The sequence below is a fragment of the Lampetra planeri genome, chromosome 69 (genome assembly GCF_965212315.1).
Source record: "Lampetra planeri chromosome 69, kcLamPlan1.2.h2, whole genome shotgun sequence".
Taxonomy (NCBI): Eukaryota; Metazoa; Chordata; class Hyperoartia; order Petromyzontiformes; family Petromyzontidae; genus Lampetra; species Lampetra planeri.
In genome coordinates this window covers 1,075,906-1,100,431 of record NC_136174.1, presented here as the reverse complement: position 1 = coordinate 1,100,431, position 24,526 = coordinate 1,075,906, and the positions used below count along the sequence as shown (strand labels likewise).

General features: G+C 50.0%; 1 protein-coding gene across 3 annotated transcripts in view; it reads left to right on the top strand.

Moving 5' to 3' along the window:
- Window positions 1–24,196, top strand: part of LOC144737450 (E3 ubiquitin/ISG15 ligase TRIM25-like) — a 220,950-nt gene extending 196,754 nt beyond the window's left edge. The window contains exons 1-6 of one of the 3 annotated variants that reach the window (XM_078620161.1): window positions 8,906–9,817; window positions 11,198–11,293; window positions 12,654–12,887; window positions 14,717–14,739; window positions 15,175–15,269; window positions 16,814–24,196. In XM_078620161.1, the coding sequence (XP_078476287.1) occupies window positions 9,257–9,817; window positions 11,198–11,293; window positions 12,654–12,887; window positions 14,717–14,739; window positions 15,175–15,269; window positions 16,814–17,367 (1,563 nt within the window). In that variant the 5' untranslated portion in view covers window positions 8,906–9,256 and the 3' untranslated portion in view covers window positions 17,368–24,196. Of the gene's footprint in view, window positions 1–8,905; window positions 9,818–11,197; window positions 11,294–12,653; window positions 12,888–14,716; window positions 14,740–15,174; window positions 15,270–16,813 lie in introns of those variants that run through there. The other 2 variants (XM_078620162.1, XM_078620163.1) reach the window with 2 other exon arrangements.
- The last annotated feature ends 330 nt before the right edge of the window (window positions 24,197–24,526 follow it).

Sequence of the window (24,526 nt, the reverse complement as noted above, 5' to 3'; positions counted from 1 at the left end):
TACAGTTAGTCGTTACGACTATATAGTCGGTAGATACTACTGTAGGCCCAGTAAATACTATTATGGTCAGTAGTTACTACAGCCACTAAATACTACTACACAGTCAGTAGCTACTACTGGCTCAGTAGATACTACGGTACAGTCAGTAGATACTACTACAGAGCCAATAGATACTACTTACTCTGTTGTATGTAAGGTCTTGTTAGTATATATACCTACGAGGGGTAAATATATTTTTTGAGGGGGGGGGGTCCACAATTTTCGGAAACCTTGTACATCAACTATTTACCCCACACTTTCTACAACTTTTTGGACTTGTGCAAGCCTCTCATATATTTGTTGGTATAGAAATGTACAAACGGCCCACCGAGCTTTCACAATACCTTAGTATATGTGTGTATATATATGTAAGGTTTTTAAAATATATATTTTTCACCCGGGCAACGCCGGGTACTTCCGCTAGTGTTGCTATAAATGTTAACATTCGCAGCTTAAATCTAAAATACGTATTTAAATATTTAGCTCAGAATGCTACAGAGTTGTGTTACATTCTTAATCACGTACCTCTATCTGGACAAGTTGTAACCTTACACCACTGTTCCCTACCTCATAGCACAGTAAATGTAATCAGCACAGTGACTTTACCTCACGTGCATGTACGCAAGAAGTAAAACTTTTACCTCAGCCCGTGTCTCACCGCCTCGCTGCTTAGCAACATCACTGCCGCCAATCTGATGTTGGTTTCCCGCCAAAATCAGGGGTCAGGTGGGCGGGGCCTGAGGGTAGGTGGGCGGGGCCTGAGGGGGGGGCGTGTCCTGCGTGGGTCAGCGTTGAGCTCTGATGAAGCCACCTTTGGGTGTGGATGCAGGTCACAGTGTCATGATGGACCGCCTTGCTCTCGGGAATGCAACGTGAACGTTCGTTACGATCACAGATCGCGGACGGTCGTCCAACTTCTTTCAATGGAACAACCAAACACAGCCACGGATTATTCTCTCTCTCGTGCGCGTATGTGTCAACAGGGGCCGTCCATAAATGACGTCACGCGATTTTGGACGATTTTTGACCCCGCCCCCTCGTCACACGACGTCACAAAAAATCAGACCCCCACCCTCAACTATGACGTCACAAAGCTCTGCCCCCCCCCCCCCCCCAATCATATTTCCATTTTGAAAATAAAACATGCTTCAAATCGCTTTAAACTATTGTCATTGTAGTGCGTATTTAATGTGGCGCTGCACTCTGATGTTGTAGGAGTGTTGTTATAACAATCAGTGTTGTTATAACAATTCTATATTTATTTAAAGTTGCGCATTTTTACGTGACGTCACAATTCTCACACCCCCCTCGTCACACATCGTCACAAATGTCTGACCCCCCCTCTAGGTGCGTGACGTCATTTATGGACGGCCCCCAATGGGGGCGGGAGCAGGCAGGAGACGTGATCAGGAAGCGGCGCCCGCAAAAACAAAACAGAAGTCGCCGAAATAAGAAGTAAAACAAATGATAGTGGTGGACGGAAAGAAGAAGAAGAGAGAAGGAGAGCGAGGTAGGGGAGGGGAAGGCAGAGCTTTGTGACGTCATATTTGAGGGGGAGTTGGAGTTTTTGTGACGCCGTATGACGAGTGGGGGGGGGGGTTAAAAAATCGTCCAAAATCGCGTGACGTCATTTATGAACGGCCCCTTGGTCGTCCTCACAGCAGCCTGGCTGCCAGCGGTTCCTCGCTGAGCCGCACCATCGCCGGCACCTCGTGGCTTCCTCTCCACTTTTTACGATCGGCGCTGCTCCCCTCCCGCGTCTCTTGCCTGCCCTCCACGCCCACCACACGTCCGCTTGGTGGCCCGGCTGCCGGCGGTCGCCCGCCGGGCCACGCCGGCGCCGTGCGAATTCCTCGCCATCCCACGTGGCCGGATGGGAGGTCGAGCTCCTGCCCCTGGGGGAGTCTTCACCGTGTCAGCATGCCGGGCACGGAGGGAAGATTCGTGTCCATGGCAAGCGAGCTGGGCTGAGGCTGCGCCTTCTACCTCGTCGTGGGGGGAACTGCGCTGCTGCACTGCACAGACGTTGTGGACGTCTTCGGCGGTGCGGTTGACTCGACTGCGGTGGCCCCCTTCTCTCTCCTAACTCCAGCCCATCGCTCACCACTCTTTGTCTTCTCAATACAACGATGCCTCATTATTTTTTCAGCCCCCCAAGCTTTCTGTCACCCCCCCCCCCCCCAGCTACGACCAGGCCTATCAAAACCCCTCTTTATCCATCCCTCTTTTTTTATTGTCATCAAAAGTACATCGGCACTTTACAATAACCCCATTCTTCATTTAATTCATCAAGCTATATACGATTTTATAATTGCTGTAAAACACCTTCGTAAAGATGCTATATAAATCTCATTAAGATTAGATAAGAACCGTGATTGGAGCAGCCAAACATCCCTCAACTATGTCGATGGAGAGGCCCTAGAATATGTGGAGTATTTCCCTGTTGACAAAATTCCTTATCTTATCCATCATGCTGTATGTGAGCGTATGCCAGCGTTATTGTTAAGTGCATTGATGCATCGTGGGTTACGTTTGTCTCCTTTTGCGCAGGAGATCTACTGTAAGGAAGAAGTGACAGATGTGTCCAGGTACATTACCGTCAGCTGTGCCGCTTAGATTAACTACAAATCGGCGTTTCCTGGTTCTATCGCAGTATTGTATCCTCAAGGTAACGTGTTACTGATAATAAATGTTTCAGTGCTAAGGACAATGCTGATGATGATGGACACGGATTGAATGATGGAATTTGGAAAATTACAAAACGGATTGTCTCACATTTTCTTAATCCAAGTCCACATCTTAGAGATGAGTTGTGCAACCAAATCACTCGAATTCCTGTGACTTAGGCATTTGCAGCTGCTTTGGCAAAATCTGTGCGAGAAGTTGCACAACAAAAGACAAGCCTCGACAGACCTGGTTTTCACCTGAGGACGGCTGCTTGCGTTGTGGCCGAAACGTCGTGAGAATTGTTTTATTATGTTTTATTATTTTATTATTTTATTATTTCCCTTCTACGTGACTTTACCGAAAGAACCAAGAAGATGAATCCCTGCAGTTACGAAAGCTTTAAATCGAAAAATGTCTGCCCCCTTGTCTGGTTACCACAACCCCCCACCTGCATCTCGATTGTAACTTTATCACAATTCGGAACTGTGCAGCACGTGATGATGCATTACGTTGCTATGATTCGCTAAGGAGATCGATGCTTGAAAGTAGTCTCGTTACACTGTGAGCAAAATGTTGCAGAGACGTCCACGTAGAAGCGATTCAGTTGCATACACCCGAGTTGCCAAGTTGCACGCAAATGATTGCTTGGGTGTAAGACGTACTTAACTTATGTCAAGTTGTATTTTTCACAGAGCACAGTTCGTATCGATTTAAACAGTTGGCTACGTACGGTGTGAAACAAGTTCAACATACGTACATTAATTATATATCCCGTATCCTAACTACAATGCGATAAACTGTCCATGTACAGCCCTTTTGTCAGTCCACTGTTTGATGAGGGCCGCCGCACGCTGTGAGGGTCGTGGGGGTTATTTGACCACGCTTCAGGCTACACAATAGTCGTGTGGTATGGGTACGGATTTGAGGAATTACCCCTGTGCTTAAAGATTGTAAACAGTGATGCAAAATTGTAACAAAATTAGCATTTTTTTTATTTTTACAGTCCAACGTCGCCTATCCGACTCGCTGGGGACTGAATCATTGGTGGCTATGTGAAAAAGTCGGATGTGATTATAACGTTTTTAGAAACTGCCAGTTGCATTTTTAGGAACAAATAGGTTACTCGGCACCAACGAAGTGCAAACTTTTGAACGTGGGGAAATGTTTTATTGTACTTCAGAGATAAGCAGCTGTATGCTAGATTAAGAATATGTGACTGCATGCTATATGGAAAGATTTACAAACACCCTTCGAATGTGATCGTTGCACCCTGCACAGTTACTGCTGAACTGGATGTGGGCAGTTTTGTTAGGGCGGACATTGTAAGAATAATTATAGACCAATTTTTATTCTTTCACAATTACAATATTCGAAAAAAATAATAGACGGCGACCTGAAACTCACAATCTCCCGCGCAATAATAAGTCTGGTTTCCATGAGGATTCCTGTGCCACCACAGCTATGATGGATAATAATTTTTTCTTCAGTAACCTGCATAAAGGCCACTACTTCTGTGCACTAATCATTCCCTCATCAAAAGCCTTTGATACTGTTGACCATGATATTCTACTCACACGACAAAATAATATAACATTTTCAGGCAGAAAATAAAATGGTTTCAGAGGTACCTCTCATACTGTTTTCAAAAGGTACATCCTGGTAAAATCTCGTCCAAATATATTAAAATAACAAATTGCATTCCACAAGGTTGGTGGCTACTGTGACGCTTCATACAGATCGGCTACTAATGTAATACTGAACAGACTAAACCCCATTTGTCATTCTGATCTTAGATTTGTATTGGATGTACTATACATTACCCACCAAATTGACCTCGACTTAAAATCCCATCTCACGTCACTTGATGCAAGTCGAAATCTACATTGGGCCCTGTTCATCCGTAAAATCCTTATTGGCAAAATCTGTGATACATTTAGCTAAATCATAAACCCACTGTCAAACCCAAGAAACTTAAGACATCCAATTAATTGCCTGTTAACTATCCAAACAACGATAATTGAAATAGGTGACAACCATTTTACCGTTGCAGCACCAACGTTTTGGAAAAACCTTGTTTCCTCGGGGCTGGCTCTCCACCGCCATGTGTTAACCTGACTCCCTCCCCCACGTAAACCACCACTCATGCTGCAGTGGCTGCGTGCATGCGCACGAACCGTACCTGCTGCTCACCACGTGCACGACCAGACACCCGTACCTGCTGCGGTGGATGCGTATGCGCGTGCCCGCTCAGGTTGCCTGCCCCGACTCACGCTAAAAATAGCCGTATGAATATGCCGCGCCTCTGCTCTCTCCCACGAAATCTGCTTCCTTCTGCCTTGGAGGCAAATGCGTAGTCCTGGGCACACGACGATCGAATCGATGGCAATATTCACGCGTTGCACCACTGAGCGTTATCGTCGCTACGCGGACACGCTGCGTAAAACGCTCTTCGCTACGCGGACACACTGCGTAAAACGCGTGTCGCTACGCAGACACACTGCGTAAAATGCGCTGAGTAAACCCGCACGCAATCACGCAAGCACCGGGAACCACAAAGATCAAAGTTCATTTATTAGGTATAGCCCTGTGAGCCATTCGACTCTTGAATCGGGTGCAACCGCAACAAACAATAAACAAAAACATGAACAAGAAAACATCTTAAAGTGACTATGTGCAAACAGAAAATCCAAGAAAAGACAGCAAAATATTGCAGAAAAATCACCGTACACGAATCCTTTGCAAAAATCCCAGTGGGATGCAAGTCAAACAATAACAACAACCACAAGACAACTTAGATTAAGGCCATCAGTCTAACTCTGTACTACAACAAACAAACATGGCCAAACCAAAAAACTTTTCGAAAATCACCAAAATAAAGCCATGAAAGCAATGAAACAGTGGTCATAGGAACTGTGAACGACGATCGGATTGATGATGATATTCGCGCGTTAATCCGCTGGGAAAACACTCACGGCTAGCCCAAGCGCAGTTAATGAATTACTACCCGCGCTGCCTCACACACACAGCAATCACGCGGTGTCGTTGCTCTGTGCTAAAGTTTATTACTGGCTCACCCGAAGAAAAACCATGCGTGACCCGGAGCAAAATACCTAGCGAGCAGCGTCCCACCTGTCTCTATCCAAACCCTCGGGGAACCCTCGCGCTATTCCTCACCCCTCTTACGTCCTCACGATATCTCACGGACGCGATGGGATCCGGGAGGTCTTTGCCTGGGTCGAGTTGTAGCTGCACTCGCCAGCGTCTCTCGGACGCTCGAGCGGCTGGGAGTCCGACTGGGTAGCTGGCTGACTGGAGGAGAACTGACCAACGTATCTCCTCTTTCCTACTTTTATCTCTTCCCAATTCAAAAATCCCTGGCTAAGTTGTGTTGCCCTCCTAGCCAATCGGGCCCAAACTTTCCACCCGCGCAGGGCTAGGCAGCGAGCGATACCTTGCTGGCCAATCGGGCGCCTACCTGGCGTTTGGCTCTCACTTGCTTCACAACCCATTGTGTCCGTGCCCGTCCTCCCTCTCGTACTCTTGGTTGAGGTTTTTAGCATTAGCCAGCTCGCTGGGTGTTTAGCTCTCCCCACGGCCCTATTCCCCTGTGTTCGGTGTGTTCCCACGGGGCCGCAGTGCAATTCGGCCTGGCGGGGGTCGGCCAATTTCCTGGCACTGGGAAACCGTGGGTCGTCCCCATGAGGGGACCCTCCGGTAAAAACTCAGGATACCAGGGGACCCCCCCACGAGACCCTACGTGGGCATCACCATGGTGGAAGTAATCATGTAGTGACGCAAGAGTTAGTTACCCACCGTCACACTCTTCCTCTTCCCTCCCCCTACCCTTTCGTGATCTCTAAGTATCCCCTATCGCAGTCACCCATTCGTCAGCCTTTAATACGTTCCTATCATACGTAGCATTGTATTATGTAACCTTTTTATATAACTATGTTAAGCACATTGAGAAAAGGTGTGCTATAAATATAAAACAAGTTGTTGAGATGAGCACCGCTGTTGACAGACGCAGCGAGGCTCGCCACTGCTCTGGAGGTCGCCATCTTTTTAAATCCTTTATATTAAGTTCGCTTGCTTGCTTGCGTGCTTGCTTGCTTGCGTGCTTGCTTACGACCGTGCAAATCTTTCGGTCGTTTTTTAACCCACTTCCCGTGATCCAATCGAGCTGACATTTTCCACACAGACTCGTTGTGCGAGACAATTAATGTTCGTGAAAAAAAATCCCAAAATTTTACACTGTTTAGGGAAAACAAATTAAATATTTAATTACCAATTGCTTAATACTGGCAGACAATCATCTGACCCATAGGTGGCAGCCATCTCAAGCCAGAGGACGAGAAGACTCTAGCCGCCACGCATATAAAGGATTTATAGTGAAAAACTTTGTTTTTACGGGTTTACTTGTTAAATCCTTTATTAAATCCTTTATATTAAGTTCGCTTGCTTGCGTGCTTGCTTGCTTGCTTACGACCGTGCAAACCTTTCGGTCGTTTTTTAACCCACTTCCCGTGATCCAATCGAGCTGACATTTTGCACACAGACTCGTTGTGCGAGACAATTAATGTTCGTGAAAATTTTTTTCCAAAATATTACACTGTTTAGGGAAAACAAATTAAATATTTAATTACCAATTGTTTAATACTGCAGACAATCATCTGACCCATAGGTGGCAGCCATCTCAAGCCAGAGGACGAGAGGACTCTAGCTGCCACGTATATAAATGATTTATAGTGAAAAACTTTGTTTTTACGGGTTAATTTTTTTATTAAGTTCGCTTGCTTGCTTGCGTGCTTGCGTGCTTGCTTGCTTGCTTACGACCGTGCAAATCTTTCGGTCGTTTTTTAACCCACTTCCCTTGATCCAATCGAGCTGACATTTTCCACACAGACTCGTTGTGCGTGACAATTAATTTTCGTGAAATTTTTTTTCCAAAATTTTACACTGTTTAGGGAAAAATAAATAATTATTTAATTACCAATTGCTTAATGCTGGCAGACAATCATCTGACCCATAGGTAGCAGCCATCTCAAGCCAGAGGACGAGAGGACTATAGCCACCACGCATATAAAGGATTTAGAGTGAAAAACTTTGTTTTTACGGGTTAATTTTTAAATCCTTTATAATAAGTTCACTTGCTTGCTTGCTTGCGTGCTTACGACCGTGCAAATCTTTCGGTCGTTTTTTAACCCACTTCCCGTGATCCTATCAAGCTGACATTTTGCACACAGACTCGTTGTGCGTGACAATTTACTTTCGTGAATTTCTTTTTTCCAAATTGTTCCACTTTTTAGGAAAAAAAATTCATATTTAATTTAAAATACCAATGTGATAAAAATGAAACTCTTACTCAAGAAAAACAGAAATGAATAATAAAATAAAACCGATGCCACGCATATAAAGGATTTATTGTGAAAAACTTTGTTTTTACGGGTTAATTTTTAAAATTGTATCTGTCACTTTCTGCGAAGAGAAATCTGTGTAAATTGTCTTTCAACAAGTAAAACCTCAATGAGTCACTTTTCAAATATTGTTTTGGGATGTTCAGCCAGTTCCTCTTCAAATTAGTGTTTTTGAATGTGCGAGAAACCCAATCACAACCCTACAGCAGCTCTTTTCGTTTCAGACTGTTGAGGACACCTGCAGTGCCCATGGAGGACACCTGCTTTGAGTAGTGAGTCCCTGGCTGTGCACCGTGTCAGGCTCATTATTTGTGGCCAAAGTTTTGGACAAACTTCATGAACCATGTGGACCTGTTTGAGATTGAACTTAAGAGTGGAACTTAGACTGGAGGGACTTTTTCAACTGCAACTCCCACGTCCTTTCAGGACTGTCTGGAAAGGACGCACCAGGATTTGTTGGTGCTCAACTGTTCTGAAATTCGCGTCTTTAAGGGTCACGATTATTTGGAGCTTTTGATAGGTGAATTCAACTTTGTTATGGGGACAACCTACGTCATCTCTGCGTGACGGTGGGGATCGTGAGTTTATGTTATTGGAGGGTAGGTGTTGCTTGTGAGAGCAGCTGTGTGAACTACAAGAGGGAATTTTGTTAGCTCCAAGTTGTACCAACGTTCACAGAAGTGTGTTGAGAATGAGATGAGTTGATACAAGGTGAGTTGGCAATAGGTTAGTTGAGATGAGGTAAATTGAGATGAGGTAAGCTGAGTCTTTATTTAGCTATTTCTGGCACCGAGACGTCTCTGCCTGGTCAAAAGTCAACACATTCCAGGGTGCGCCTCATGATATGCAAATCAAACTAAAAGAGTTTGTACTTTAGCCTGCCTCACATTTACGTGGCTTGTTCCTAGTTTAGTGTATCAGATGTCGCCAGAGACTGCCTGAGCAACAGCCAGAGACCTCGTGAGCTATAGATAGATACTGCCGGAGTTACAGCTATTGGCTGTCTGTGCTACAGCCAAAGACTGTCTGTGCTACAGCCATTGACTGTCTGTGCTACAGCCAAAGACTGTCTGTGCTACAGCCAGAGACTGCCTGAACAACAGCCAGCGCCTATCTCTGAGTGGAGCCCCAGGATCATGGCGAGTGCGGCTCCCAGGGGTAGCGAGGCTCCAGGGGAGTTGACCTGCCCCATCTGTCTGGACGCCTTCCGCTGCCCCTGCACCCTCAGCTGCGGCCACTCGTTCTGCCTCGAGTGCGTGGAGGGCGCCTGGGACGGGGCAGAGTCCTTCTCCTGCCCACAGTGCCGAGTGACTTTCCCTCAGAGGCCCCAGCTGAGCAAGAACTTCACGCTCGCTAGCCTGGTGGAGCAGCGCAGTGCTGCAGATAAAATGACCACTGTGGTCTTGTGTGACTTCTGCAACGATGGCACGACTGCTGCCTCGAAGACCTGCCTCAGGTGTGATATGTCCTACTGTGTGACTCATGTAAAGCCTCATCAGGAGAACCCGAAGTTGAGGAGCCACGTTCTTGTGGATCCAGACACGAATCCCGAGGACCGCAAATGCAAGCCGCACAGAAAGAGGATCAAGTTTTACTGCCGACAGGACGAGAGCTTGGTCTGCACAACCTGCATCATCGCAGGAGACCACAAGGGCCACGATGTGGCTACGCTGGAGGATGAGCACAAGACACGGGAGGTGAGGTGGTCTGCGTGTGTGAGCGGGAGCTCCTCCTGCGTGAAGTCATCATGTCCCAGTACAAACTGAACAATGATATCCAAATAAATATTATATCATTCCTCTCTCAGCTTCCCATTGTTTTTTCAAATTTTAACAACCTTTATTTAATATAAAGTATGCTGAGGTTGTCATAGTGCAGAAATAATACGAAAACATGTTATTATCAATCCTGTTATCTGACAAATTTATAAATGTGCTCTTAGTATATTTTATAAAACTGAAGGACTATAATGCATACAATAATTTCTCGAAATGAGGTGAGTGCATAGACTGTGGTTTGTATACAAAAAAGTGGTTTGTGGAATGGAGGAGCATTCCCCGAAATGTAAACGAAATGTAAAACGACTGGGACTGCGTGAGCCGCAGTGCTCACCGCTTAGTAGCCTCGTGCCGGTCTGTCCCAGTTTAGTGCCGCACTCTACAGCAGCTACCGGGTCACTGGAAGTGGCGTTCCAGAAATGTTGCTTGATTTTGACGGACCAAGTAATTCGTGACTGCATTTATATTTTCATTAATATTCTCTCTACCGAATTTCTCTGACGCTCAACAGTCAAATAGCAGCAGTTCCTTGTGCCATGTAAAACTTAACTAAAACTTTTTTTTATTTCACCAAGTGAAGCTCAGTGAGCTATGTAGCTCTTTTTCACAGGCAAACCTGGCCACAAATTACAGCTCAACAATGTGGCTTATCAGGTCTAAATGTATAGCAGCCAAATGCTCTAAACTTACTTTCCAAAACGTGGACATAAAAACTGGAGGGCCCAGAGAAAGATCCATGCGACCATGGAGAGAGACATGCACACTGCATAAACAGGCATCAGGCGCAGGTTTGAACCCACGTCCTCCTGTATTGCAGGCAAGGCAGATAACATCTCGCCGCTGATTTGCCCTGTCCAGCAACTACTCAGATAGCCCCGCCCACCACTCGAGTAGCCCCGCCCACCACTCGGGTAACTCCCGCGCATTACTCGGGTAGCCCAGACCACTTCTCCTGTAGCCCCGTCCACTGCTCAGGTAGCCCCACCCATTGCTCAAGTAGCCCCACCCACTACTCAGGTAGCCCCACTCACTACCCAGGTAGCCCCACACACTGCTCAGGTAGCTCCGCCCACTGCTCAGGTCGCTCCACTCACTGCTCAGGCAGCCCTACCCACACTTAGGTAGACCTGCGCACGTTTGAGCTCTTCGTGAAATCAGTTCCCTGCAGCGCTTGATCCCCCAGCCTCCATCGCTGCACCGGGGCTACTGCCCCCATCACTGTGGAGGGGTCTGTGTGGAGTGGGGGTGAGAGGGGACGATCAGAGAGTGAGTGGAGTCTCCCCCGGTGACGTCTCACAGAAACAAGTGGGAGAGGAGACGCGGGTGGTGGAGGAGAAGAGGAGGGAGGTGGAGGAGTCCGTGAGGCAGATGGAGGCCGCTCGCAAAGACGTGCAGGTACCGTGTCTGGGCCGGACTCGGTGACCCCATGACTCCACCCTGAGTAGGGTTTGTGATGGAGGACAACTCTATTCATTCACGTGGACTTCCATTGGCTCTAAACACATTGTGGGACTAAAGACATAACGGTTAATGCGCCTCAATAATCAGGACAAGCAACGAGGTGGTTCTCATCTCCACTGAGAAGCTCAATCAGTGGTGGAAATTCCACATTCCAATATCTCCATACAACTTACCACTTCAATGTCTGTAATCTATATTGGTCAGATGAGGTGGTAAGTACCTCTTATCCAGTACTCTGGTGGAAAAGTTTGTGGATCACACCGATGTGAAACCAATTAGACGTTAGAGTAGCCAGGTGCCAGTATAGCAACTGGTTTCATGATCCCCTCTCTTCATCCATACATATGTAATGCGATCGTAAATGGGGTTGTTGCTGGCCTCTGGTCCAATCACGCGGCCCGGGGCATTCGGGGGCGGAGCCTGGTCTGCGGGGCGTGTGGGAGGGGCCACCGTTCACCTCGGCTCCAATGGGAGGCGAGGTGAATGGGGGCGGAGCCTTCAGGGTAGTATGGGAAGGCCGGATATGACGATCCGGCAGGCGGGAGTCAGGGTCACGTGGGGGGAATGGATATAAGTGGGAGCCCGGAAGAGATCGGGGCAGTCGGGGAAGTTAAGAGGCTGAGCCATGTTGGTTGGTGAGGAAAAGATCCGCGCCATCGGCCACGTGGCCGAAGGACCTCAGCACGCCGTCGGCCAGCGGTGTGCGGAGTGCGAGAATAGAGGAGCTAACAGAGGAGCGTGCGTGGCACGTGAGCGAGAGAGAGCGTGCGTGGCACGCGAGAGAGAGCGTGCGTGGCACGCGAGAGGGAAAGTGCGTGGGGCGCGCGCGAGACGACACTGGTCCGTGAGGAGGCCAGTGGGGTGCGGAGAAAAACCTGAATAAAAGACAAACGGAGACCAGCAGTGCCTGACGGAGTCTTTTATTACACATATGTGGGTTTCTCTCACATGCAGAATATTCATTTGAAGAGGAATTGGCCTAACTTCAAAATTCCTTATGGCTCAAATTGCTGAAGGCAAATTCCATATTTATCTTCGCTTCATGCGAAGGCAAACAAAGCATCGTCCTGATAGCCTTGCGCAATGAGAATGGCACAGACCCTAAATGTACTCCTGATGATATTTGATTATTTCAATGCTTCATTGCCTCCGAATCGTGTTGTACTGACAATGCACAGCAGCGCTATCAGAGGAAGAAGGAGGGCTCAGTGCTGCAGACTCTGGACACCTGAATGTCATTTTACAAAGGACCAGACATTTAATAAACAGAGGTGGCATTTATTTCTCTTTGCAGGGATCCATGACAGATAAAAAGGCCACAATCTCGGTCAGATTCGCCCACGCGAGAGCAACGCTGGATGCAGAGGAGAAGGCGGCTTTAGAGCAACTGGAGCAGAAAGGGCGCAAGCTGTTGTCCCAGATCGAGAAGACGATCGCTCACTACCAGGGGGTGATCAGCGAGCTCCAGGCAGCAGCCACTCACCTGCAGGTCCTAGCGCAGGAGAGGGACTCGCTCGCATTCCTGCAGGTGAGCGATGAGTCTCCAGTGTCACAACTGGCACAAAGCCCTCTTACCAGCAGCAGGAGAGGGAGGCTCCTGAATGAGAGCTCGCATCTCCTGGGCTTGAGAACACAGCTTCACTCTTGGACTCGCATCGCAGCTCCAGTGGCTAATATTTGGAAGGCCAGCTTATATTTTCTCAGTTAAATTAATTATCTCTCTCGTCCTTTAACAGATTCCCATTAAGTTTGTTTCATTGTGAATATAAACTAAATGTTAATGTAATTTCACTTTTTAAATCAACCATACAACAACAATGTACACGGTATTCATGATTATCATCAGCCATAATCTATCCACTTATTGAAGAAGGCCTCCCCAAGCCATTGCCACATTTCATGATGCCGCGATGCAACAATCCAACAGCGCCTGCTCACGACCCGATGTCATCTCTCCTTCTTACTTCGTGTACCTCCACTTGGATGCGCTACCTTCATTGCTCATATCAGGGATGCTAAAATAAATAGGTCTCATACACTTATTAATGATATCATTGTGTCTTGGATATCACTTCTACAAGATCTGCACCATGTGCATTGGTAACTCCAGAAACTTCTCGTCCTACATTCCTCTCAACACAGATCAATATCAACCGGTCTCACTCTGAAATATTTGCCCTGCAAATTAGTGTTGGTCCTCATGGGGGTGGCGAGATGTTAACTACCTCGCCTGGTATACCGAAGGTTCGGGATTTAATCCCAACCCTGACGTCCTTATATATTTGGAGTTTAAATGTCTCCCTCCATGGTCGCATGGATTTTTCTCCGGGTCCTCCAGTTTTTCCCTCCACATTTGAAAACGTGCGTTTAGAGTATTGGGCTGCTAGACATTTCCACGACATGAACAACTTCGTTGAGCTATCATTTGTGGCCAGGTCGCTTCTGAAAAAGAGCTATATAGCTCTGTAAGCCTTACTTGTGTAATAAAAGACTCCGTCAGGCACTGCTGGTCTCCGTTGGTCTTTAATTCAAGTTCTTTCTCCGCACCCCGCTGGTCTCCTCCACTCACCAGCGTCGTCTCACGCGCGTCCCGCACGCGCTCCCTCCTCAGCTCCTCCACTCTTCCTCACACCCCGCTGGTCCTGACAAGGGACCAGCGTCTCCTCTCGCGTGCCGCGCACGCTCCTCTCGTGTGCCGCGCACGCTCCTCTCGTGTGCCGCGCATGCTCCTCCGTTAGCTCCTCCTCGCGCGCCCCGCCACGCCCTCTCCCATCAGCTCCTTCTTGCGCGCGACCCGCACGCGCTCTCCCGTCAGTTGCTCCGCTCCTCCCCGCTCCGCACACCGCTGACCGACGGTGTGCCGAAGCCCCATCAGCCACGTGGCTGATGGCGCGGCGGCCACCCAACGTGGTCCCGCTTCTTCACTCCAACAACTGACCCCGATCCCTTCCGGGCTCCCACATATATCTTCTTTCCCATGTGACCCTGACTCCTCCCCTTCCGGATCATCAGATCCGGCCTTCCCATACTGCCCTGCTGGCTCCATCTCCATTCACTTCGCTTCCCATTGGAGCCGAGGTAAACGGCGGCCCCTCCCACACGCCCCCCATACCGGGCTCCGCCCCCCAATACCCCGGGCCGTGTGATTGGGCCAGAGCCCAGCAGCGACCCCATTTACGCTCGCATTACAACTGGAAAATAAATTGTAGTTTATCGTTAACTATGAATCGGTCTCACTGTGAAATATTCGCCCCATAAGTCAGTGTTTTCCACCCACGATGTTCCAGTGGGAACTCCACTGATCACAATGGATTGGAAGTAGAGTCACAGTAACGCATCTCTCTCTCTCTCCCACAGGGGCACCTGGAGGAGACGTGCAGGTAAAAGACGACTTTCACTCACGACTCGACACATGACAACATGGGACTGAGTGTGGGGTGCGGGCAGTGAGACATTGGCTGTGTGTGGGGATGCTGTCTGTGGTGATGGTTTGTGTGGTGATGGTGTGTGTGGTGATGCTGTATGTGATGATGCTATGTGTGGTGATAGTAAAGCTTCATGTGATGATGCTGTGTGAGGTGGTGTGTGTGGTGAAGCTGTGTGATGATGCTATGTGATGATGTGTGTAGTGATATTGTGTGGTGATGTTATGTGATGGTGCTGTGTGTGATGATGCTAAGTGTGGTGATAGTAATGCTATGAGGTGATGCTGTGTGATGATGCTGTGATGCGTGTCTATGTGATGGAGTTGTGATGGTCCTGTGAGTGACGATGCTCTGCGTGAGATAGTAGCCATGTCTGTTTTGCTTTCACAGGGCAGGGAGGGTTACAGCAGATCCACCCTCATGTCCTAGCCAAGAGGACATTGCCTCGCTTAAAGGCACCGAGGAAACTGTGGCCAAATTCCTGTGTGAGTTATTCAGTGTGAAACATGGGTGATGGGGCCATCTTCACAATAAATGATCACCATGTGTGTGTGCACGAGGTCGACTCAGCTTCAAATGCTTACCTAGTTTTGTGTGTAAACATCACCACTAGAGAGACAAAGGTGGCCAGGCGTAGTGCTGGCCACCAAGCCCCTCATGTGCTGTGGCAGCTTTCAAAGGTTCTGATTTTCCCCGACAGTCTGTTAAGGCAACACGGGGAATATTTATCTTCGTTTACATCATGGAACTTGATGCGGTGTTTGAACAAAATCGCCACTAGAGAGACAAAGGTGGTCGGGCGTGGTGCTGGCCATCCACCTCCTCGTGTGCCGTGCTGGTCTTCATAGACGCTCGCTAACAGCACTTGCCCCAATGGTCTGTTGAGGCTAAACAGGGGATCTTTGTCTTTGTTCACATCCCATTCCAGGACACTACTGAACAACACCATGATACTCAGTGTGGTGTTCTTGCGTAAATAATCAGCATGAGTCAGGGGTAATTGTGATGTTGACATGCAGTGCATGCCTGTGAATGTGTATGGGTGGGGGGAGCGGTAGCATAGTGGTTAGCACACTGCACTACGAACCCAGTTACCTGGGTTTGATTACCCACCATGGCTAATATCAGTTGCAGGTGATATCTTATCCAGTCCAGGGCCTCTACTGGGCAGTTTCAACCTCAAATGAGTTCCTGTTTGCTGGTAATAGTCATAATGATGGTGATAGTGGTCGTGATGAGGATAGTGGTACATTGGCCAGTCATCTCAGTCGACCCATGGCACCTGGGTCTGCTCCATGACCTCCTGCCAGTGGGCGTTCTACACTTCACGTGGCCTCAACGTGCACATAGCCTGGCACAGGCCCCGTGGTGATGTCACCGCCACTTAGTGGCGAATTGCTGTTGTTGTCCTTAGTAATGATGCTAATGTTGGTGATAATGTGAGTGATGGGGACGGTGATGGCATTGTTGAATGATGGTGTTGGTCGTGGTGATGGTCATAATGGTGACATTGGTGATAATATAGGTGGTGATGGTTGTGATGGTTTTGCTGATGGCGCTGATAGAAGTAGTGATGATGATATTGGTTACGGTGATAATGGTAGTGATGGTCGTGACAATGGTTTTGATGGTCGTTATGATGGTTATAATGATGCTGGTTGCGTTGGTGATGGTGATGAAGATGGTGATGAGTTGGGGTGATGGGGATAGTGGTGATGGTCGAGGTGATGGTAGTGATGGTGGTGGTGATTGTTTGTGAAGGTGCTCGTGGTGGTGATGATCGTTGTGATGTTGTTGATGGCGATAGTGATGTTGTTGATGTTCATAGTGTTGATGATGGTGGTGATGGTGATGTTTATGTTGTTGTCATTGATGATATTGATGGCGAGAATGGTTGGTGATGGTGATGTTTGTGATGTTTTAGGTGATGGTAAAGATAATGGTTGGTGATGGTGATGTTGATGGTGGTGATGGTGGATGATGGTGATGACGGTGTTCTGTAGTGATGTTGTCATCGCTGTTGTCACAGACGGACGCTCACCGACTCTGGACACAAACTCAGCTCATAACCAACTCCAGATCTCCTCGGATCTCAGGACGATGACGCGGACCCGTGACTCCCAGGGTCGCCCCGATCATCCACACCGGTTTGATTACTGGTCACAAGCCCTGTGCTGTGAGAGCTTCTCGTCAGGCCACCACTACTGGGAGGTGGACGTGGGGGACGCGAGGTGGTGGCGGGTTGGAGTCGCGTACGGGACGATCCCACGGAAAGGGAGTGGTGGTGCTGCACCGTTGCTGGGAGGGAGCGACGCGTCCTGGTGTTTAGAGAAATATGACGACAACTTCTCAGTGTTTCATGGTGGAGTGAAGACTGCACTGTCGGTGAGGTGGGCCCCCTACTCCCGCAGAATCAGGCTTCAGCTGCACTGGGAGGAAGGGCTCCTGGCGTTTTACCGCGCCGACTCCATGGAGGTGATCCACGAGGTTCGGCAGATATTCTTGCAGCCTCTCTACCCTGGGATGTGTGTGTGGTGTTTGAATGAACCATTGAAGATCATGGATCTGAGTCGTGCATCCTGAGGATGGGGAGATACAAAAACCCAAAAAACAGAGGAGACGGGGGATGTTGAGGAGAGTGTGAAGTGAGGGTGAGGGGAAATTGGAGGGGAAGGTGGCGGGTGAGCATTGAGGGTGATGGTGAGGGTGAAGGGTCAGGAGAGGGTTAAGAGAGGAGAGGATGGGAAGGAGTGGGTATTGAGACGGTGAGCAGAGGGTGAGGTGAAAATTCAGGGAAGGGTGAGGTGAGCATGGAGGGGTAGGGTGAGAAGGGAGGGTGAGGTTCAGGTTGGTGTGCGTGAGCGATGTCGCCTGTCAAGTACAAATCGCCGGTGCGGAAGATTGAGGGATTTTAATGAAATCTGAGTGGGGAATCAGCACAGCCCCAAAGTCCATGTGGTCACTCCTTCACCTGCAGTGCGTGCTCGCGTCACCATGCCTCCTCATCCCTACGATTCACCATCATCACCATCATTATCACCATCACCACCATCACTATCAACCACCATCACCATCATTATTACTATCAACACCACCAAAACCATCACCAACATCGTCACTATCATCACAACGATCACCACCATCATTACCATCACTCCATCATCATTACTATAGTAGAGGTGCTAGACACTCTATTCAGTAACCTGCGGTGCCACTATGTATTAGATGGCAATGCAGTGTTACCACTCTGGGACCAACGGCCGGGGTCAGGGAGAGGTGAGAGCGGATGGTAAACACGGATTACCGCCAGACCAATGGCCAGGGGGTCAGATGAGGTAAAGAGGATCGAAAACGCAGATTGTAAAGAACCAATCAGAGGGTCCCACGAGGGAGCGTGGGATTGGATAAGGACCGTTACAAACGGGTATAAAAGGGCGAGCGTGGGGAGCGCCCGCCAGTTCTCCTCACACGAAGACAGAAGCCAGGCTGAAAAAGCTAGGACCCTGGACCAAGCCTTCCAGCTCTTGTAAGAGCTAAGGCTCTGTGTTCCTGTGTTCAAGGAGACAATAGGTCCTGACAGGCAGGACCCTGGCTCCCCAGCCTTCCAGCTCTTGTAAGAGCTAAGGCTCTGCACGAGCAGTGGTCAGGGGACCCCCCGAGCCAGCGGTGGGTCAAGCTAGCCTCCCCTAGGTCCCAGCCGGAGGACACTAGGGTAGCGGGTAGACTGGGAATAGCTCCTGCCAGTTCAGAGGCTGTACCTCCCTAGGCTACGGGTGAGGGAACCGGATATCCCTCTGTGTGTGTATAGGGACTTTGTCGGAAGAAAGACAATACACCAGTGTGTGCCTTAAATAAGTTTATTCATCTGTTATTTACAACACTACAACTGGCGTCAGAAGTGGTTAAAGACGAACATGGAAACAAGAAGCACAGTCCGTGTGCGAGGTATGGAGGAAGAAAACTCCAACTCACCTGCAGGAGCGGAGAGCGCCGCTGAAGATGTGGGCATGGAGCCCTCCGCCCAACTGCCAGCCCGACCACCGATCGCCGCGGGCGACAAGATCCAGGCTGCACACGGCCATCTCGCCCAACTGCTGCATGCTTCAGCCGCCATCCTTGAAGGAATTACCTTGGGGGCTGCGGGCGGAGTGGACCGGAAGCCGGCGGACGTTCCCGCCATTACAAACCCAGAAGGGTTCGAATTTCCCGCCGAAAGGTCACGTGCTTCCGCTGGAAGTGGAAATCAAGTGCACGCTGAGAACATTGACAGCCAATCACGGCACGCCACGTCATCAGCGTCGGACGCTGCCTCCGCAAGTCGCTCGGGCAATGCCACGTCATCACGGCAGCGACGCTGTACAGTAGACATCGTAGACCAAGCAATCGCCGCGTTCGGGACCGAGTCCGAACGAGCTGAAGATGACGAGATGGCTGCTCTCCAACAACGTCGCATTCCAGCATCGCTTCCTCAGCCACCTGGAGATGGTGGGCTGGTCGGACGTACAGGCACTATGGGCGCTGCCAGCCACCTTAGATGACGACGCTCTCGCCACGCTCATCTCCATTCCCAAGCGACAAAGAGCAACTCTACAAGCGGCACTTCGGCGAATGTCCGATATCTACGGACCTCCTTCCGCCACCCGCCATCAGTTCTATGAGAGAGTGCAAACCTAGAGAATCGCCATTGGCGTTCCATACTACACTTCTCGCCATGGCAAGAGCGGCTTACCCCCGCATAGATGATGAGGCCATAAACGCTCTCGTCCTCCAGAAGCTGCTGGAGCTGGCACGTGGACTGCACGTTGTCATCCAAGCCATGGATGATGAAGATATGTGCTCACTGCGAGCTGCCCGGAGCATCCATACTCACCTGATGCTGGACTAGGACGAGATCATCACCGCATCGGCTACGACGTCGGAGCCTGCCAGCAGGGATGACGATCGCTCTCCAGATCATGCCTTTGCAATGACCAGGCCGATGGGCCGGCAATCACCCGACCGTACCGGGCGTCGCGACGACCAGCAGCGGGGACGGCCCTTCCCCCGCAGTGACGTGACGTGTTTCAACTGTGGCCGCCGAGGCCACATCTCAACCGACTGCCGTGCACCTCGTCGGCGCTCCTCCGGGTCCCGAGGCCAGGACCGCAGGGCACCCAATACACCGCGGCATAAACAGGCGAGTCGCGGCACCCCTCACGCTCGGCCCTCACTCACACCTTATACACCACAATGCACCATTGACTTCGCTCGTGATTCGGCGTATGACGTGCGGTGTTCTGGTGATTCTTCACAGCCACTCCGACCTGGGCAGTGGTAGGAGCTGCCCCATAGAGTGGTCGCAGCGACGGTGGGTTCCTCGGTGGTTGTGGGTTCAATTGTGTAGAGTTTTGTGTGCTTGTCGACACTGGTGCATCAGCCACTATCATTTCGGATTAAATTTATAACATACTGCTGGTGCGATGTCGACCCTTGCAAAAGGTCTCTGTTCCGTGTTTTGCTGCGAATGGAAGTTCGCTGGGGATTATCGGGCAAATTCGGGCGCAAATTTCGATTGGTGATATTAAATTGGCGGCCCTGTTTTGGTCTCTTCCTCCCTCGCGGTGCCGTGCCTCCTGGGAACTGATTTTCTCGCCAAATTGCCCATTAAAATCCTTATGGATCAGGGGTGTATTGAACTTCCATCGGGCCGTCGGATGGCGTTTTTACCCGCGACCACGCATTCACGTATGGCCAATGTCTCTGTGTAGGTTTTTGCGGCTTGCACTGTACGCATTCCGCCAGGGGCGCAAATGCTTGTACCCTTGCAGTTAAAGAAACCACTCGCTCCTAACGCCTCGGTACATGGCGTTCTGTTAGGGCCCTCCAACACGGCAGTTAAGGGCCTAGCATTGGTGGCCGCACAGACCCTCGTAGCAGACGACATGGAGCCATTTTTGCAAGTTTTGAATGTTGGGCTGTCCGAAACCGTCGTTCCACAGGGGTCTGTGCTCACTCACGCGACAGTGGCGCCTCTGGGGACCGAGGTCATGGGACATGTATTTGACGACCCGCAGCCTCAACCTCCTCCCAAATCAGACGAGGGATGGTTAGATGCACTCTGCGTGAACGCTGGCGATTTATCCAGGCCGCAGCAGCTGAAATTGCGGGCTCTTTTGCGGGAATTCTCGGATGTGTTCAGAAAATCTAAATTTGATATTGGCTGCACCAAGCTGCTGTGTCACCACATTGACACTGGCGACGCTGCCCCTATCCGTCAAAACCCGTTTCGGCTCAGCCCGGCGGAGAAACAGCATGTGAAATAGGCAGTTGAAAACATGCTGGCGGCTGATATCATTTCTCCTTCAACCAGTCCCTGGGTGCTCCGATAGTGCTGGTCAAAAAGCACGATGGCAGTCTTCGTTTTTGTGTTGATTTTCGGCGCCTGAATACAATTTCCATGGCTGACGCCTATCCTTTCCCACGTATGGATGAGTCATTGGATGCTCTGGCAGGGGTGCGTTATTTTTTCACTCTAGAACCTTCTGTCGGGTTTTTGGCAACTTCCCCTCGATAAGGCGTCAAAACCAAAGACTGCTTTTCGGACACCACAGGGCCTTTTCGAGTTTAATAGGTTGCCCATGGGTCCCCACTCGGCCCCAGCGACGTTCCAAAGGCTCATGGAGCTCGTCCTCGCTGGGCTCCAGTGGGACTCATGTCTCATTTACCTTGACGACGTCATCATCTTTGACCGCACGTTCAACGAACACATTGAACGGTTGCGTGCTGTTTTCTTGAAAATGCGTGCTGCTAACTTGAAGTTCAAACCGCAGAAATGCCAGCTTCTGCGTGAGTTTGTGCGCTATTTGGGCCACATAGTCAGCCGCTCAGGAATTTCCACCGACCCCGCAAAGACCAAATGCGTCAGCCAATGGCCTACCCCCACCTCTGCGGGGGACGTTCGCAGTTTTTATCGGGTTTACATCGTATTACCGACGTTTTGTTGCTGGCTTCGCGACAATCGCCAAACCACTGCATGCCCTTACGTCAAAAGGGATGAAATTTCATTGGGGGAATGCTGAACAGGCCACATTTGACACCGATACCAGCAACAATGGGATCGGTGGGGTGTTGTCCCAAAACGTAAATGGTGTAGAGGGTCGTTGCCTACGGGAGCAGGGTCTTGTCCCCTGCATAGCAACGCTATTGCGTAACCCAACGCGAGCTGCTGGCCATTGTTTATTTCATCCAGCAATACAGGCCGTACCTGTACGGTCAACGTTTTACCGTACGCTCTGATCATTCAGCGTTACAATACGCTCTGCGTGTTGACCAACCATCCGGTCAGCTCTCCCGGTGGCTCGAAGTCCTCCGGGACTACAATTTCATGGTAACTTACCGCAAGGGTACACAGCACAGTAATGCCGATGTGATATCTCGACTTCCGCCGGTGAATAAATGTGCGTGCTTTATGGGTTCTGGCCACTGCAAGCCATCACTGGCAGAGCCAGTTGCACCTGTTGAAACAGTTGCCGCCGCGTTTCCCTCCGATTCTGCACCGGGGGCGGACCATGTGGGTCCGGCAGCAAGTGAGGACTTGCTGGGGCTAACACTGGATGAATGGGGTCGGCACCAGATGGACGACGCATCGTTGTTGCCTCTGCGTCATCGTGCACGTGATACGGCCTCACGTTATGGGAAATTGAATTATTTCGCTATACGGCGGGGTCTGCTCATGCATTGGGATGCTGATTAATGCCATTACAAAATTGTGGTGCCTTCGGGGTTGCAATGTAAAGCCGTGTGGGCGGCACACAAGCGATTGTTGCACCTGGGTGTGCACAAAACCATTGGCTTGCTACGTTTGCAATTGTTCTGGCCAGTCATGCTGGTGATGTAACGGATATTTGAATGGGCTGCACCCAACTTTTCGCAACGAAAACCGCCAGCGAAGCCTGCATGCCCACCCCTGCAGCCCATCTCGGTGTCCCATGTAAACGAGCTGGTTGCTCTCGATATTCTGGGGCCTTTTCCTACTACGCCTCGTGGTAACTAGTACCTTCTGGTTGGGGTTGAGTATTTTACACGGTGGCCTATGGCCTGGGCCCTCCTCAACCAGTCGGCAGCAGCCATCATGGACGCCTTTGTTCAGGGCTACGTATTGGACAAGGGTGCTCTGGAACGGCTGCTGACCGATCAGGGAAGGAATTTTTTTAGTACCCTGTTGAGTGATATATGCCGCCTGTTGGGCACACAGAAGGTGCGCACTTCCCCCACCACCCTCAAACTGACGGCATGGTGGAGTACCTGCATAGAACCCTCATCTCTTTACTGTGCCATCAGGTTGATGAATCCCACCTAGACTGGGACTTGCAGATTCCGGGGGTCCTCGCTGCATACCGCATGGCACCACATGCAGCGACGGGGTTCTCCCCATTCTTTCTAATGTATGGCAGGGATGCCATTCCCCCCGCCGACGTTCGGCTGGAGATAGAGCTGCCTCCACAATCGTCAAAGCTCGCTGATCACTTACGCTTCAATCTCTGTAAGCTGTCTGAGGCAGTGATACGGCAATCGAAAATTCGGCCTCCCGCCAGCGGGAAAATTCAAGGCTGCAAGCCCCTCACACGTCCACGCATCAGTGGGCACCGCGTGATAAAGCGTGGCTTCATTGCCCCCAGGTGCCGGTGTCTACATCGGCAAAACTCCTAAAACCGTGGAGGGGTCCGGTGGAAGTGTTCGAGGTTGTACGACCACAATGTGTTAGAATCCATTGGGGATGGCGTAGCTGGTTTGTTCACCCTTCTCGCGTAAAGCCTTTTGTTGCGCCGCGCGTTTCTGCGTCAAACTCACAACATGAGGGCCGAGCATGCGATGTGTCCGACGAACCGGATATCGCCCCATTGGTGCCTAATCCGCAGCACAGACGTGTAATTCCTTCTGCAGATGACGCAGGAATGATGGGGCCGTGCAGGCCACGATCGACCGCTGGGGACCGGGGTCATCAAAGGTCTCTACGGAGAGGCCTCATGACCCGCCTGACATTCTTGTCATGCCGCCTGATCCGCCTTCACCGCTAAAGGGGCCACTCATCCCCTACGATGGTCCCGCGAAACACACGCGTGCGAAATCCCGCCGATTTTCGTAATATCTACGTTACGTTGTACGACACGGTCCCGGTGGTGCATCTTGTTTTTGCAGCAACTGCTGCCTGGGTTGTTGTGTCGCGCATGTTGTAAAAATGTTGACATGTTACCTTGTAAATATGTTGTGTTATTAAGGGGGGGGGGGGGGCATTTATACTGGGTGTTTATTCTTGTTTTTGAAATTGGTTCTTGTTCTTTTTGGCAAGGCACACAGACACTTCATTTTTGCATTGTTGGAGTTTACCATTGTTGCAGCCGGGACGGCTGAAGCTTCCAAATGGGGGGGGGGGGGGGGGTGATGTGGAGGTGCTAGACACTCTATTCAGTAACTTGCGGGGCCACTATGTATCAGAGGGGCAATGCAGTGTTACCAGGGAGAGGTGAGAGCGGATCGTAAACACGGATTCCCGCCAGACCAACGGCCAAGGGTCAGATGAGGTAAAGAGGATCGAAAACGCAGATTGTAAAGAACCAATCAGAGGGTCCCACGAGGGAGCGTGGGATTGGATAAGAACCGTTACAAACGGGTATAAAAGGGCGTGCGCGGGGAGCGCCCGCGAGTTCTCCTCACACGAAGACAGAAGCCCGGCTGAAGAAGCTAGGACCCTGGACCAAGCCTT